This window comes from Impatiens glandulifera, chromosome 9, assembly GCF_907164915.1.
Source record: "Impatiens glandulifera chromosome 9, dImpGla2.1, whole genome shotgun sequence".
Taxonomy (NCBI): domain Eukaryota; kingdom Viridiplantae; phylum Streptophyta; class Magnoliopsida; order Ericales; family Balsaminaceae; genus Impatiens; species Impatiens glandulifera.
This window is the reverse complement of record NC_061870.1, coordinates 20,845,032-20,860,097: the sequence shown is the minus strand read 5'-3', so window position 1 is coordinate 20,860,097 and position 15,066 is coordinate 20,845,032. Positions and strand designations below refer to the sequence as shown.

General features: G+C 29.6%; 2 protein-coding genes across 2 annotated transcripts; both read left to right on the top strand.

Moving 5' to 3' along the window:
• Positions 1–258: 258 nt before the first annotated feature.
• LOC124914178 (beta-galactosidase 13-like) lies at positions 259–4,571 on the top strand. Its single transcript, XM_047454676.1, has 17 exons — positions 259–472; positions 532–627; positions 696–808; positions 881–947; positions 1,023–1,115; positions 1,209–1,352; positions 1,440–1,534; positions 1,614–1,719; positions 1,850–1,934; positions 2,004–2,122; positions 2,215–2,382; positions 2,456–2,634; positions 2,723–2,832; positions 3,064–3,173; positions 3,252–3,467; positions 3,743–4,243; positions 4,373–4,571. Exons 1-17 carry the CDS (start codon positions 293–295, stop codon positions 4,508–4,510), a joined length of 2,520 nt encoding a protein of 839 aa, XP_047310632.1. The 5' UTR covers positions 259–292; the 3' UTR covers positions 4,511–4,571.
• A 4,943-nt stretch (positions 4,572–9,514) lies between these two features.
• Positions 9,515–10,641, top strand: LOC124916639 (myb-related protein 308-like). The gene is made up of 2 exons (XM_047457383.1): positions 9,515–9,848; positions 9,918–10,641. The coding sequence occupies exons 1-2, from the start codon at positions 9,586–9,588 to the stop codon at positions 10,441–10,443; spliced, it is 789 nt and encodes a 262-aa protein (XP_047313339.1). The 5' UTR covers positions 9,515–9,585; the 3' UTR covers positions 10,444–10,641.
• The last annotated feature ends 4,425 nt before the right edge of the window (positions 10,642–15,066 follow it).

Genomic DNA, 15,066 nt, shown 5'->3' with positions numbered 1-15,066 from the left:
TGTTAATACATTATAAGAAAGTTCGTTACATCCTCCCGCCATTTCCAACAACCAATATAACAAACAAATAGATTTCTTCCAAGCCTTTCATTTTCCTACACATTCGAATTCATCTTCTATAACTATTCCATCTCCATAATCATGCCATTTCAGATCTCAATCTTCCCGCCACCTGCTTCCTCCCGCCATCTCCGGCGAGAGGAATCACTTCGAGGAGGAGGAGGTCCCGCCTTATCCTTCACCCCCACTTCAACGGTTCTCTGCCGAATCCAGCTCTCCTACATCAATCAGAATGCATATATCAAGATGCATTTGGGCATTCGTCTTTCTCTCATCCTTTCCCCTCTTTTCTTCAATTATCGATGCTAAGAAATCGATTAGTGTTGTCTATGATGGCCGTTCATTGATTATCGATGGATCACGACAACTTCTCTTCTCTGGTTCAATCCATTATACTCGAAGCCCTCCTGAGGTATAATTAAATTAATTCTTATCTTAATTTTCCATTACTGAAATGTTTTTTGAGATTAGATGTGGCCGGATCTCATAAGGAAGGCTAAACAAGGAGGATTGAATGTCATTGAAACCTACGTTTTCTGGAATGTTCATGAACCTGTACAGGGTCAGGTAAACAAAAAAACAGTTGTAATTCTCATGTTTGTTCATTGCTTAATTTAACGTTCAACTCATGACAGTGGAATTTTGAGGGGAAGTATGACTTGGTGAAGTTCCTGAAACTGATTCATGATTCTGGTTTGTACGTTGTTCTTAGGGTTGGCCCATTCATTGAGGCCGAATGGAATCATGGGTATGTATTCCTTCTGTTGTTCTTCTTCTTCTTTTTTCATCCCTCTTTTTGTTAATGAGTTTTTTTATGCAGAGGATTACCTTACTGGCTAAGGGAGGTTCCAGATATCATATTCCGTTCGGATAATGAGCCATTCAAGGTCCTTCAAATCTTTTATAGTTTTTAGCAAAGCTTCTCTTATCTGATTATATATGTATCATTTTCTTCCTCCCAGTATCATATGAAGAAATATACAGAAAAGATCATTTCTATGATGAAGAATGAAAGCCTATTTGCACCTCAAGGAGGACCCATCATACTTACTCAGGTAAGTCTTCCTAATTAGATTTAGAAAAAAGAAAAAGAGTATGAATGAATCCGGTTTATTTCCAGGAATTTTCAATTTGTTGATGTTTGACAGATTGAGAATGAGTACAACAATGTCCAATTGGCATACCGGGAAAAGGGTCTAAATTATATTCAGTGGGCAGGAAACATGGCTCTTGATTTAAAAACTGGAGTTCCATGGATCATGTGCAAGCAAAGAGATGCTCCAGGCCCAATTGTAAGTTAAAAACACTTTTAAATGTTTGTTTATGCATCGGGATTTTGAGAAACATTGGCTTTTCTCAATCTGATGTGTTTTGTGTAGATAAATACATGCAATGGGAGGCAATGTGGAGATACATTTACTGGTCCTAATAGTCCTAACAAGCCTAGTCTTTGGACTGAAAACTGGACTGCTCAGTAAGAAGAAGAAAATTTTGATGAACATTACAACATTTTATTTTATTTTTCTATGGCTGAATCTGATTGTTGATTACAGGTATCGTGTATTCGGAGATCCACCATCTCAAAGATCAGCCGAGGACATTGCCTATAGCGTTGCCCGGTTCTTCTCAAAGAATGGAACACTCACCAATTACTACATGGTGTGTACTTTCTCTCGTTTTGATGCATTACATAAAAAAAATCATTTCCATATATGATCCCATCTGGTCTGAATTTATGAATATGGTTGTTTCCAAATGTCATTGACTCTTTCCAAATTGCATCATTTAGTATCATGGTGGGACGAACTTTGGAAGAACAACCTCAACCTTTGTCACAACTCGCTATTATGACGAAGCTCCACTTGATGAATTCGGTTAATAAGCTAATCCTTTTTATCATTGAGGATCAGACGATTGGCTCTTATAAATTTTTTGTTACTCAGGGTTGAAGAGGGAACCAAAATTTGGTCACCTTAGGGACTTGCATAGAGCCTTGAAATTGTCAAAAAAAGCTCTTCTTTGGGGAACTACTCATGCTCAAATGATTAGTCAAGACATTGAGGTTAGTATAAAAAAGTGTCCCCTCTTGTTTCAATTCTGGCCTTAAGACTTTTTCCAATTATTATAGAGAAAAAACTACATATATATATGCAGATTCGGACGTATGAGAAGGCTGGAACAAGTATTTGCGCGGCTTTCATAAACAATAATAACACGAAGATATCTGCTACAGTTAACTTCAGGGGTCGGAAATATTTCCTCCCACCAAGATCTATCAGCATCCTTCCTGACTGCAAAACTGTAGTTTACAACACTCAAACGGTAATGAAAAAAAATATGAATTTAGTTTTGTAGGATTATTTTTTTCTGACTTTTTTTTATTTCCATGAAAAAGATTGTTGCACAACACAGTTCAAGGAAATTCCACCAATCTAAGAAAGCAAGCAACCTGAAATGGGAAATGCATCAAGAGAGTGTCCCAGAAATTGATGACTTAAAAATTAAAAATAAGATGCCTTTGGAACTTTATAATACTACAAAGGATACCTCAGACTATTTATGGTACAGTACCAGGTAAAAAGACTAAAGAACAAACATTAAACATGTTCGAAGAAAACAAAATGCATAAACACTTGTAATTTTTTGTTTTCAATTGATGCAGCATCGAGGTTGATGATTCTGACATGCCAATGCGCAATGATATTCATCCTGTCATACAGGTTGCCAATCTTGGGCATGCCATGGTTGCATTTGTTAATGGAGAATATATTGGTATGTATTTCGTCAACTTTTTTTATACCTGAAAAGAAATTGGCAGTTCATCAGTTTCTTGAAGAAAAAATTTAGTTACTAGAACTAACTTGTTTCTTTCCTCCTATATAAAGGACATCTTGTAATATGAAATAATACAAAGTTTCAATTCATTCTCTTCTCTAAAAAGAAAAAGAGAATCACAATTCACACATAACATAATACATTCATGTGTGTTCAAATTGAGTGCAGGATTTGGACATGGAAGCAATGTAGAAAAGAGCTTTGTCTTTAACAAACCGATCAACCTGAAGCCGGGAAAGAATCACATTTCGTTGTTGGCTAGCACAACAGGACTCCCGGTAAGCTGACATTTTGTCTTAGCTTTCTTATATATCTTTTACTTTTAAAAAAAGAATCATTAGAGGAATTCATTGAAGGATGCTGGAGCTTATATGGAAAAGAGATATGCCGGAGTTCGTGCTGTAACTATTCAAGGCTTGAATTTTGGAACTGTTGATATCACACCCAACAATTGGGGTCATGAGGTCGGTGTAAAGGGAGAGAATCAACATATTTACAAAGAACATAGAATAAACAAAGTCCAGTGGAGTCAAGTTAAGGGTACAGAACAACAACCAATTACATGGTACAAGGTAAAAAAAAAAGAAAAAACTCAATCTTTCCAAGGAAATCTAAATTCTCAACAAACTTGATCTTGTTTGATCTAGGGTTAAATTATGGATTGAATAGTGATTTATGGCAATTAATCTCAAATAACCATGATGAACAAGGCCTAAGGGTATAATGTACAATGAACTTTTCTTGTAAAATAGAAAATATTAGTATTTTGGACGTTGATTTAAATGATACGAATGAGTTAGAAAAAATATATTATTGATTGTTGTTGGTGGTGGTGGTTTTGCTGCAGACATACTTTGAGAGTCCTGAAGGAAACAACCCTGTTGCTGTCCGAATGACATCAATGGGAAAAGGAATGATTTGGGTGAATGGAATTAGCATTGGTCGTTATTGGGTGAATTATCTGTCTCCAATTGGACAACCTTCCCAATCCGAGTATCACATTCCAAGAGCTTTTCTTAAAAAAGAAGAAGGAAAGAAGAACTTAATGGTAGTTTTCGAAGAAGTAGGAGGTAACCCAGATGGAATTGAGATCCAAATAGTCAATAGGGACACAATCTGCAGTTATATAACTGAGAATCATCCACCAAGTGTCCATTCTTGGACTAACAAAGCTGGGCTAGTTCAGACCAAAGTTGATGATCTGAAAACAGGAGCTCATTTGACTTGCCCGGGTAATAAGATCATCAAGCATGTCGAATTTGCTAGCTTTGGTGATCCTTCTGGTTCATGTGAGAAGTATGTCTACGGAAATTGTACTTCTCCTAACAGTTTGAAAGTTGTTGAACAGGTAAAGCCATTATAGTTAGTTAATGAGCCCATTTAGTAAAAAAAACAATTTTTCTGAATGTGGATTCTGATTCAAAAACAAGAAGAAGAGGTTCCCCTTTGAGATATGTTTTTTGTTTTGTTTTTGCAGTATTGTTTGGGGAAGAAGAAGTGCTCAATTCCGCTGGACAGAGGGATATTCGATAACAAGAACAACGACAAATGCCCTGGCATAGGGAAAGTGTTGGCTGTTCAGGTGAGGTGTGGCCATGATAAATCATCCAATTGAAGAAGGAAATTAATGCTATACATACAAATAGGGGACACATTTTTTTTCGATAAGGGGTATAAATTTTAACAGGGATCGATAAAATTGTAAGAATTTAAGGTGTCGGGTTTGAGCTCAATATTATAATGAATTAACATTTGTTCAAATCTTTGCTTTGTCAGTTTAAGAAAAGAAGCAGCAAGAATAACAGAAATAACTGTTCATGCATAACTTTGGTCTAATCATATAACAACTAATAATCTACTATAATGCCTAAATAGAACCTAGTTACCCATTTATTGGATGAACAATGCTTAGAATAATTAAGATCCTTTAACATCTTTAGTAAGATGTTTAATCTAACTTGTTTTATTGGAATGATTAGGGGAGGAAATTTGTGCTCATTAAAAGAATGAATAGGATGTTAATCTTGCTGTGAAATTTGATTGATTAGAAATAGGAAAAATGCATTAACTTGCTCTATGTGTGTTTGTTTATGTACCTAATTCAATAATTTCTCTTATAATGTCACATTTACCTAATTTGTTGATAATAAATATGAGATGACCTGTTTCTTCAGATGCTAGTACTGTTTATGCAGATCAATTGGAATTTTTACCTAAGTAGTGGATGTTCTTATGAGTATGATTCAAATTGAATCTGGTAAGATCTATAAAGCTGATATAAAAAATGGGACTATTGGGTTTAGGTAAGGATAGTGAATTGAATATATGATTCAGATCTTGAATTATTGAAACATTAGTTGAACTATATATATATAGTTTAATTAAGAATATTGAATCTATTTGTCTTCTCTCTTATTGTTCATGTTCTTCATGTGCTGCCTTGCTCATGTGTACTTGAGCTGCACTAACTTGTTAGCTTTACCAACTTTGTGAGTATTAACAGACCCTGCTGGAAAATAAATATACAAAGAAATTGATAAAGTGTTTGAGGTAAGTCTAGAGTAATTAGTAAGAGTGTATTTATTATTGATCTAAAATTAAGTAGTAAATTAAGAGACAAAGGAGAAGGGTAGGTAGGCCATGACATGCCAGAAGATTAGATTTGATAGAAAGAAGCTAGTGTGTGGGCATGTGGGTGTGGGGTATATCAGAAGAAGATGAAGAAGAAGAAGAGTTGGTAAATGTATTGTATATAATAATAATAATTTAGCAATTGAGAATAAGGTGGTTGTTAATGCACATGACATGATCATGGCCACCATAGTTGATGAGTTGTTCTCCCATCTCCATCTTCATGGCTCCATCTCCATCTCTTTTCTTATCCATTTCATTATATAAATCTAAAAAACTATTAACATTATTGTGCAATCAATGCGTGATTAAGTAACTATATAAATACATAGTAATGATATGGAGCCGGAATTTTGTGTCATGAATGGTGTCGAAAATAATTTAACAACACGTGATTGGACTTAAATCTAATAGAAAAGATAAATTTTATTTTTTAAGTTTAATCACATATTGTTACATCATTCATGACACCAAATTTCCACATTCTATTGTTACTCATAAATATAAATGTAAAAGTCATTTGGCTTAATCATATTGGTTAAGGTTGAACCATTGAGTCTTTTCTTAAGGAGTTCAACATTTGAAATTCAACAAGTGTGCATGAGGCCTGGTTTTTGTTATGTTGACTGCATATGGCACCAAAATGTGATTTTGGATTTTGATCTTAATCTTGGCCAGGAAAAAAGGGGATTGAAAGTAAAACTTAGATATGTGATGTTAATCAAAATGAGAAGTTATATTTTGAAAGAATAAAAGACTTTATGTTTCAAAGGTTTACATCAATAAAAATAACTTTCAAGGTTTCTGTTTTTGTATCCTTTTTAAAATTTAAACATCTCTAACATTCTTTTTTAAATAAAAAAGTTGATCATTTTTATAAAAAAAAATACCCATTTCTTCATAGGAAATTAAAATTTACAATGAAATTTGATCAAAACAAATCTTACCATTTTTTTCTTCCCTACTTGTCATTTTCTTTTCCTCACACCACACATAATCAAGTTGATGGTAAGTGTTATGTTTTATATCATGTCATATGCAAGAATTTAGTACAATGATATTTTAATTTAGTAATAAAATATATCATAGTTATATTTTAACTTTTTCTTTATTTTATAAAAAATACAAATATTCATATCAACACCAATTTTTCAGAAAACAGGGGAATTAATTATTGTAAGACATCATAAAAATATGAATAACCATTTTAGGTAGCTTATGCAAAATTATTTTAAAATAATTTACTATCCAATCACCCATTACTTTTTATTTTAATTACAATATTTATAATTTTAAACAAAACTATTCTTATTTTAAGGAAATTATCTTATCACAACATTTTAAAGTATAAAACACTGAAGACATTATATGATCATTTATCAAAATAATTGATTGTTATATCAATATTCTTTTTTTAAAATATTCCTAGGTAAAAACTCAAACCAATAGCCTTGATAATATGTGTTCCACCACTTAAAGTTAATATATTTTTCACTTAACTTGTTTGGTAATTATTTATTTTTTAACCAATTTTAATATTTTCTCTCATATCACTTCATTTTTCTCTTGTCTTGTTTAATACATTTCTCATATATTTAAAGGGTATAATAGTTATTAAATTATTATTTTTTAAATTAAATCAAACATAGATTTTATTTAAAATTCGAATAAAATATAGAGGAGTGATAGAGAGAAGGAATGAGGGAGAGAAGGATGTGTCACTACATCATTGGTTGGAAAAAGGATAAAAGATGAGGAGAGAGAAGAGAAAGAAATTTTGTAAATTTTTGACTAATCAAATTACGGCACATCATTCTCTCCCCAATTCTCTCTCTCGAATTCCCTCTCCTAATCCCTTCTCTAAAATAAAATAAAAAAACTCAAAGATAAACAAGATCAAATTTCAAAATAACCTAAATATGATTCAAATAATTAACCCAATATCAAACAAGTCCTTAATAAATCTTCTAGAAACAGTCTCTCATGTGACATGTTGGGTAAGGATAGAATAAAGTAAAATATCATACTTTAAGAATCACAACTACCACCTATTTCCATAAGGTAACCATCAAAATACCCTAACCCACTTTCTCATTTTCTTTTCTTCTCATTGCCCCCACTATTACCTATTTTTAAAGTCAAAATAAAAAATATATTCAATTTATTTTAAACCGTATAAGTATTAACTCAACGGCGACAATAGTCGATGTCTAAAAGATCAAAATGTCTTAAGTTAGAGTGAATTTACGTGTTAACTTTAATTCTCGCTTAAAATAACAATAAAGAGTACTAACTTTTTTAAAAAATAAATAAATCATTTGATTTTCTCATTATGAAATATGAATCACTATACAAATAAAATTGTAACGTAATCAAACAATGACGTGGAGGGTTTATTTAATTAAATTATAGGCGTTAGGGAAAACCAAACCTACATTAAATATAATTAATTATTGCAGGATCATGTTACTTCTTCTTATGCCCACCAAACAATTCATTAAATAATTGATAATTAATGTTTTTATATATATAAATATTTTCCAGATCATGACTTTATTTAAGTTTACAATTAAGTAAACTTAATTATTAGCTAACTTTGTACCTACCTACCTGATCGAAATTTATATTAATTAATTATTTCAACCCTTTTTATCATCTTAATTAGTTGATCAGTTGTACTGCTACGGTGATACATATATAAAATTATTTTATTAGTCCATATTTTTTTTAAAAGATAAATTATTTTATTAATTTTTACAAATAAATCCTCAATTACTTAAGAAAAGTGGGCCAATTTCAACACAAGTTCTTAAAGTCCTTGGTGACATTTATATTCTTTTTGAAATAATAAACCTTTAGTTGATAATTTTATCCAACTAACAAAATTATCATAAAAAATCAATTTTTTCAATAAAAGTTATGATATAATTAATCTTAATTAAGTTATCGTTAACAAACAATAAATTCAAAAGAAAAAAATATAAAAAATAAAGGAACAAAAGAAATTAATTCAAGCAAGAAGGAAGTCAACATAATTATTGATTTTTCAACCATTTTAATTAGAATTATCTATTCTTTGCTACAATTTATTTATTTATTATTATTTTTTTAAAAATTAAAACTAATCATGTTTTTTTATAAACTTTTTGTCTAAAAGTTTATCATTTTTTTTTATATAATTTTCATCTAAAAATATTTTATATAATTCATTTATGTCTTTCTTATCAAATAACATATAAAATCACCTTATTTTTTAGTTACAAATTCCAAAAAGTGATTACAATTTTCATAAAGTAATTACAACTTTAAATGATAACAAAATACTAGAAATTTCAAAATTCTTAACAAAATTTTTGTTTCTCCCAATCATTCTTTTTGAAATTACATCAAATTTTGATTAAAATACTAAAATTTTATTATTTTATTTTTATAAAATTTAAAATTAATATATATATATATTATAATAATTTTAAAATTTTAAAATTCAAATAACTTATTTTTTTTGTCAAACAATTTTTTTTTTTATTTCTCAAATAACTAATATGAAATAAGCCTTCGTATATGATATTTTTATTTTTATTTTTTTTGTAACGAAGGGAACTAAAATTCCAAAAATACAAAATTTATACGAGGCTTATTTCATAATATTTGAGAAATAAAAAAAATATTTGACAGAAAAAATAAGTTATTAATTTTTAATTTGTTAAATTATTATAATATATTTTTATTTAAACTTAGGGTTGGTTGTTTAGAATTTATTTTTTAATTCAACCATAATCAATTAATTTATTCACTCATAAATTAATTAAAATCATAAATTAATTAAAAGATAAATTAATTACAAGAGTAAAATAATTTATTTACCAAAAATAAATTTTAAAAAAAAAACTCTAAAATTGGCTTGAATGTATAGTTTTGATTGGATTTATAAGTATAAAGATAATATTATAAATTATTAGGAGCCTCACCAACTATATGATCTAGATATCTTTCTTCTTCTTCTCTCTCTATAAAACCCCATTGCCAATTTCTTGAAACATTTTCAAATAAGAATAGAAAATGGGAAGATCTCCTTGTTGTGAAAAAGCTCACACAAATAAAGGAGCATGGACTAAGGAAGAAGACGATCGTCTCATTTCTTACATCCGTTCTCACGGCGAAGGCTGCTGGCGTTCTCTCCCTAAAGCCGCCGGTCTCCTCCGATGCGGCAAGAGCTGCCGTCTCCGGTGGATCAATTACTTACGTCCCGATCTCAAACGTGGTAATTTCACCGACGAAGAAGATGAACTTATCATCAAATTACACAGCCTCCTTGGCAATAAGTAAGTAAGTTGATATTATTCATCATCTTTATATATGTTTCTAATTTCAATTTCAATTCTTTATAATAGATGGTCCTTGATTGCTGGAAGATTACCTGGAAGAACAGATAACGAGATTAAGAATTACTGGAATACCCATATCAGAAGGAAGCTTATGAACAGAGGAATAGACCCGGTTACTCATCGTACCATTAATGACCCACCTCAACCGGCGCCGGCGATGTCGCCGGAGAATATGGTTACCACTATATCGTTTGCTAATCCGATAATTATAAACAAAGATGAAGACAGAAAACCCAAATTAGGAAGATTGATTAATCATGAAGTAGAGAAATGCCCGGATTTGAACCTTGAGCTTAGAATAAGTCCGCCGGTACTGAATCATCATCATCATCATCATCGGAATTTATGTTTTTCATGCAGTTTGGGGATTGAGAAAGGGAAGGATTGTAATTGTGGCGGCGGCGATGGCGGCGGCGAATCGAGAAATATGATAAGTTGTGTTAATTCTGCAACTTCTAATTATGAATTCTTGGGGTTGAGAAGTAGTAACGGTCATATGTTGGATTATAGAAGCTTGAAGATGAAGTTGTAGTGAGAAGTGAGAATTCCAATTATTATATTAACTAATTAATTAATTAATTAATTAGGTTATAATTTCTTTCTTTGTCAACCGAATGTTGTTTATATCAATCAAATATATTTTTCTTAATTTTCTATTTTTATTTTTCATCTAAATTCTTATCTTCTTTATTGTTTGTCCTTTGCTATTGTATAATTCATGTCATTATAATTTTGATTAATTTGCCTGATGAACTTAATTATATTATTTAGACCATTTATGGGGATTTGTTTGGGTAAGTGGATTCAGGTGCGAGAGTTAATCGTTTTTTTCAAAAATCTACAAACCTGATAATACGTTTGTGTTTTATTCTTAATTTTATTTTTTGTGTTTATATATAATAAAAAAAAATATTGTTGTGTGATTAAATGATATATTTAATAAGTTGGTAAGATATTTGATACTTAAGTTATTAAGTAAATTCTTATAAACTACCGGTTTTTAGTATTTTCAAAACCATTAAACAAACTAATGTTGACATTTAAGCGGATTCGAGTTGGGTTAAGAAAATTATGAGTTAAACGAGTAAATAAGCGTAAGTTTTATTCTATTTTTTTATTAATTAGAGATACAAAGTGAAATAAAAAAATTTAAAAACAAAAAATTGGAGGTTATGTTACATTTGTGGACGAATCATAACATAGATTCACCCCTGATGACATCGAAACCAACAACAAAAAAAAAAAAAAAAAAAAAAAACAAGTTAATTTGTTCAAAACTTTACTAAAAATAACAGAAAAATTATAAATTAAATGAGTGGATCAACATTCAACTCTAAAGTATATTAGTGAGTTATGTTACATTTGTGGACAAGCCCTAACATAAAACTGTCCTTGTTGACATCGAAACCAACCAAACATGCCAATTTGTTCGAAAACTTACTAAAAATACACTAAGAATCATGTGCATGGAATTTAATTTCGATTGCCCAAAGAACTAGAGTCGGGACCTGTTTCAAACCCATGCATTGAATAAGTAACCATATTCAAGAAATTAAAAAAAAAAAAAAAAAAAAAAAAAGTAAGTTGAAAAACCCTAGCTAGCCTCAAGTTGAGTTTTTTTAAGTCTTGATAAATTATTGTTGAACTGCATGCCTGACAGTTACATTTAATTATTGTTGTCACTCATGTGAACCAAAGGAGTTATGAATCTGACTATGATTTCAAAAGTGGATATTACATATATTCAACATTATCAACTACCTAGCTAGCTAGTTTATTATTTGTCCCCTAAATAATTTCATAGTGATATATCACAAAAATTCAAATATTGATCATCTAATGGTATTTTTTATATAAAAAAAAGGAAAAAAAATAAAAGTAATTAGAATCCTTAATTAATTTCACATGGAATGGAGATCAGCTCTTAAGTGAGTGAGTGAGTGTGAAAGAAGTGGATAAGCTGTCCCTTCAAAAGGTATTAAATTAAAAGTACTAAATAATAATACTATTTAAAAAGTGTGAAGAAGTTAACTAAAAACTGTCCCTACAGCTACCCCATATCTCTACCAACCCTAAAATTATTGCCCTTACCCAATTAGTTGTTACCCCCACCACCCAACAATTCAGCTAAGACCATTAAATTTCTGACCCACTTTCTCATTTCTTTATCTTCTCATTTTTAACTTAACTTAGATCACATGCTTGGGATTACTTTCCATTTAATATGCATGGGTTAATATATTACTTATGTAAAATATTGTTCATCAATAACATCCCATGCATGCTCCTACTTTAATTGAGTATGAGGAATTTGGATGTACTTTGCATGCGAACCGATGACGACGATTAACCGTATACATCGTGAAGGAAAACTTGTCGCAATGAGAATCGTGATTTTTCATTTTTACTGAATAAATTATGAGGATGAGAATCGTGATTTTTCATTTTTACTGAATAAATTATGAGGAATACATTAATTCATACAAGATAAAACCTTTGACAAAATTATTAATTAAACATGAAGAAAATGGAAAGAAAAAACGTAAAATGAATACTTGAAATAGAAAACAAACCATTTTAGAACGGCTTAAAATGTGACGCGAGAAATAGATATTTAATAATCATACTTGAGATGTTTTCTCAAATAAAATTGAGCTACAAGTTGGACTAACGCTCTTTTTTTACTTTGAATTTTGAGAGTGTTTTTCATGGGTGATATTAATTGATGGTTAGAGATCTACTTGGGCATTTAATTGCCACCGGTCTTGCTTGGTAGTTGGCAGTACCACCATAATCGGCCGACTTTAATTAAAGAGCTAACTAATTTTAGATAATAAATTAGGTATGCCTTCAATACATTGCATATGTTACTCATTCCAACTATATAAAATATAAATCCCACATTAGATAACACTTCAAAATTACCTATTTCAATCAGGTTTAGTAATTTATGACCACCAAACCTATCCCCGTAGGGTGGATGTACTAGTATACAACTTTTATTTTTTATAATATTTTTAATATAATATTTAATTTTAAAAATAATTAAACTTAGTTAATTATCTTCTTAAGAAGACATCGTGGGGCGGACGGATCTATTAAAGGACTCGGTGGGCTTTATCCCGCATCAAAAAAATGAAAATAAATAAATTTTAAGGTAAAAATGTGACATAACTTTCTAATTTCTTAATTTTTTTTTTTTCAATTTAGTTCAATATAAACTTATCTAATTTACAAAAAAAAAAAAAAAAAAAAAAAAAAAAAAAAAAACTCACATTCATTCATTCTATCCATAATTTTTTCACGCTAAAAAAAAGTTGTCCGCCCAACTATAATTCATATCCTTCCCTTTCCCGAACAATAGTTGTATAGTTCAAACTTTGATATAAACATTTTTTTATACTAATGTTTAAGTTGCATTACCTTTAATTCCTCAATATGATTAGAGGTTTAAAACCGAAAATTCGTGATATATTTTGATTCAATTAGTTTATTTGAAGGTAAAATGTTAAAATGGTCCGGTTATAACTTTTATGTAAACACAAATTCTTCCTACTTTATTATCATAAAGTTATTTAATTTGTGCCTATCAAGAAAACAATAAAAAAACTGTGGATTAAAATTAAAAAAAAAAATCTCCTTTGGTCTTTAACTTAATTTTTTACTATTATGGTCACTTATGTATATCAATTAAAATAACACAATATCTTTTAGTATAAAAATATCTTTTATTATATTTTAATTTATTTGATTAAATAATTCAACTTTTTATATTTAATGAAATTCTTAAAACAATATAATAATTGTAAATTGGTAAACAATAGAAGGGCAAAATTGTAAATAAGTAGCTAATCCGGGACCCACATTGTACCTACTCCTTTCTTTTGGAGTAATCGGCGGCCACATCATGTGTCACTACATCGGCTTTGGGACCCACAAACTCTATATTTTTACAATACATCTTTTTAAATATAAAATATATTTTCATTAGAGATATGAATGAGAAAGAAATTATTGTCACGAATTCTGAAAAAATCTCTAAATTCCTTTTTCACACGTTTCAGTAACAACTTTTTTCGACAAAATTCGTCCTTAAATCCAAAATCTTAAATTTATTTATTGTGTAAACTCAAATACTACAAAAAAAAAAGTTTATCGTGATGGTAGGTTTTTCAGATTTAATTATACAAAAGACTTTTTATTAATAGATAACGTGACTTTAATGTTCAGAAATGCAATAGAAACAACGTCGAAAAAAATAAATATAAACAAATCGTCCGTTGAACTCGAAAAGTAACTAACAAGGTCATGTTTTAGCTGAAGAACATACAAAAACATGTCTTGTAAGACCAAGAACAAGTCAATGTTCTTGTCTTTTTTTAATTTTAAAAATTGTATTTTTCTAAATAATTTCATGTTTAGAAAGTGAAGTTAAAATCAAAATTCACAATATGAAGTGATGTTACTAATGTTGGTGATAGTTAGATTAATATGTATTTGAAGAACATTGTCATATTTTTACAAGGCAATATTTTTTTAACTTTTTAGTTTAAAAAAATGATTTTTTTTCAAACCAATTTCATGTTCAGCCCCTTACAATTCTATGTTCAGCGCTTTACAACTTCATATTCAGCGCCTATGAACTCCATGTTCATCGCCTATCAATGCCATTTTTTTTAACTTTTCAGTTTAAAAAATTTTCTTCTTTTTTCTTAACAATTTATATATATATATTTTTTTTAAAAACATAGCCATGTTTTTACAAGTCATATTCTTGTAACTTTTCAGTTTAAAAAACTTTTTTTTCTACCCAAATTTATGTTTTTTTTAAACTAAAAAGTAATTAAAAGAACACGAACTTGTAAAAACACGGCCATATTTTTTTTTAAAAGAACATGAACTTGTTTTGAAAAAAAAAATCAACTGAAAAAGGCGTTAAACATGGTGTTCATAAACATTGAACATGACATTCATAGGCATTGAAAAAATCAACTGAAAAAGGCGCTGAAAATGACGTTCATATGCGTTGAACATTAATTTTTTTTTTAAAAAAAACTGAGTTTTTTTAATTGAAAAGGGCGCTGAACATGGTGTTTATAGGCGCTGAATTTGGCGTTTATAGGCACCGAACAATAAATTCTTTTGAAAAAAAATA

Bases quoted from the DNA above. Each gene is read 5' to 3' on its own strand.
- LOC124914178 (XM_047454676.1), top strand. From the start codon at position 293: ATGCATATATCAAGATGCATTTGGGCATTCGTCTTTCTCTCATCCTTT. The intron at 628-695 runs GTAAACAAAAAA...AACTCATGACAG, and splicing joins ATGAACCTGTACAGGGTCAG to TGGAATTTTGAGGGGAAGTA. The intron at 1,935-2,003 runs GTTAATAAGCTA...TTTGTTACTCAG, and splicing joins AGCTCCACTTGATGAATTCG to GGTTGAAGAGGGAACCAAAA.
- LOC124916639 (XM_047457383.1), top strand. From the start codon at position 9,586: ATGGGAAGATCTCCTTGTTGTGAAAAAGCTCACACAAATAAAGGAGCA. The intron at 9,849-9,917 runs GTAAGTAAGTTG...TCTTTATAATAG, and splicing joins CACAGCCTCCTTGGCAATAA to ATGGTCCTTGATTGCTGGAA.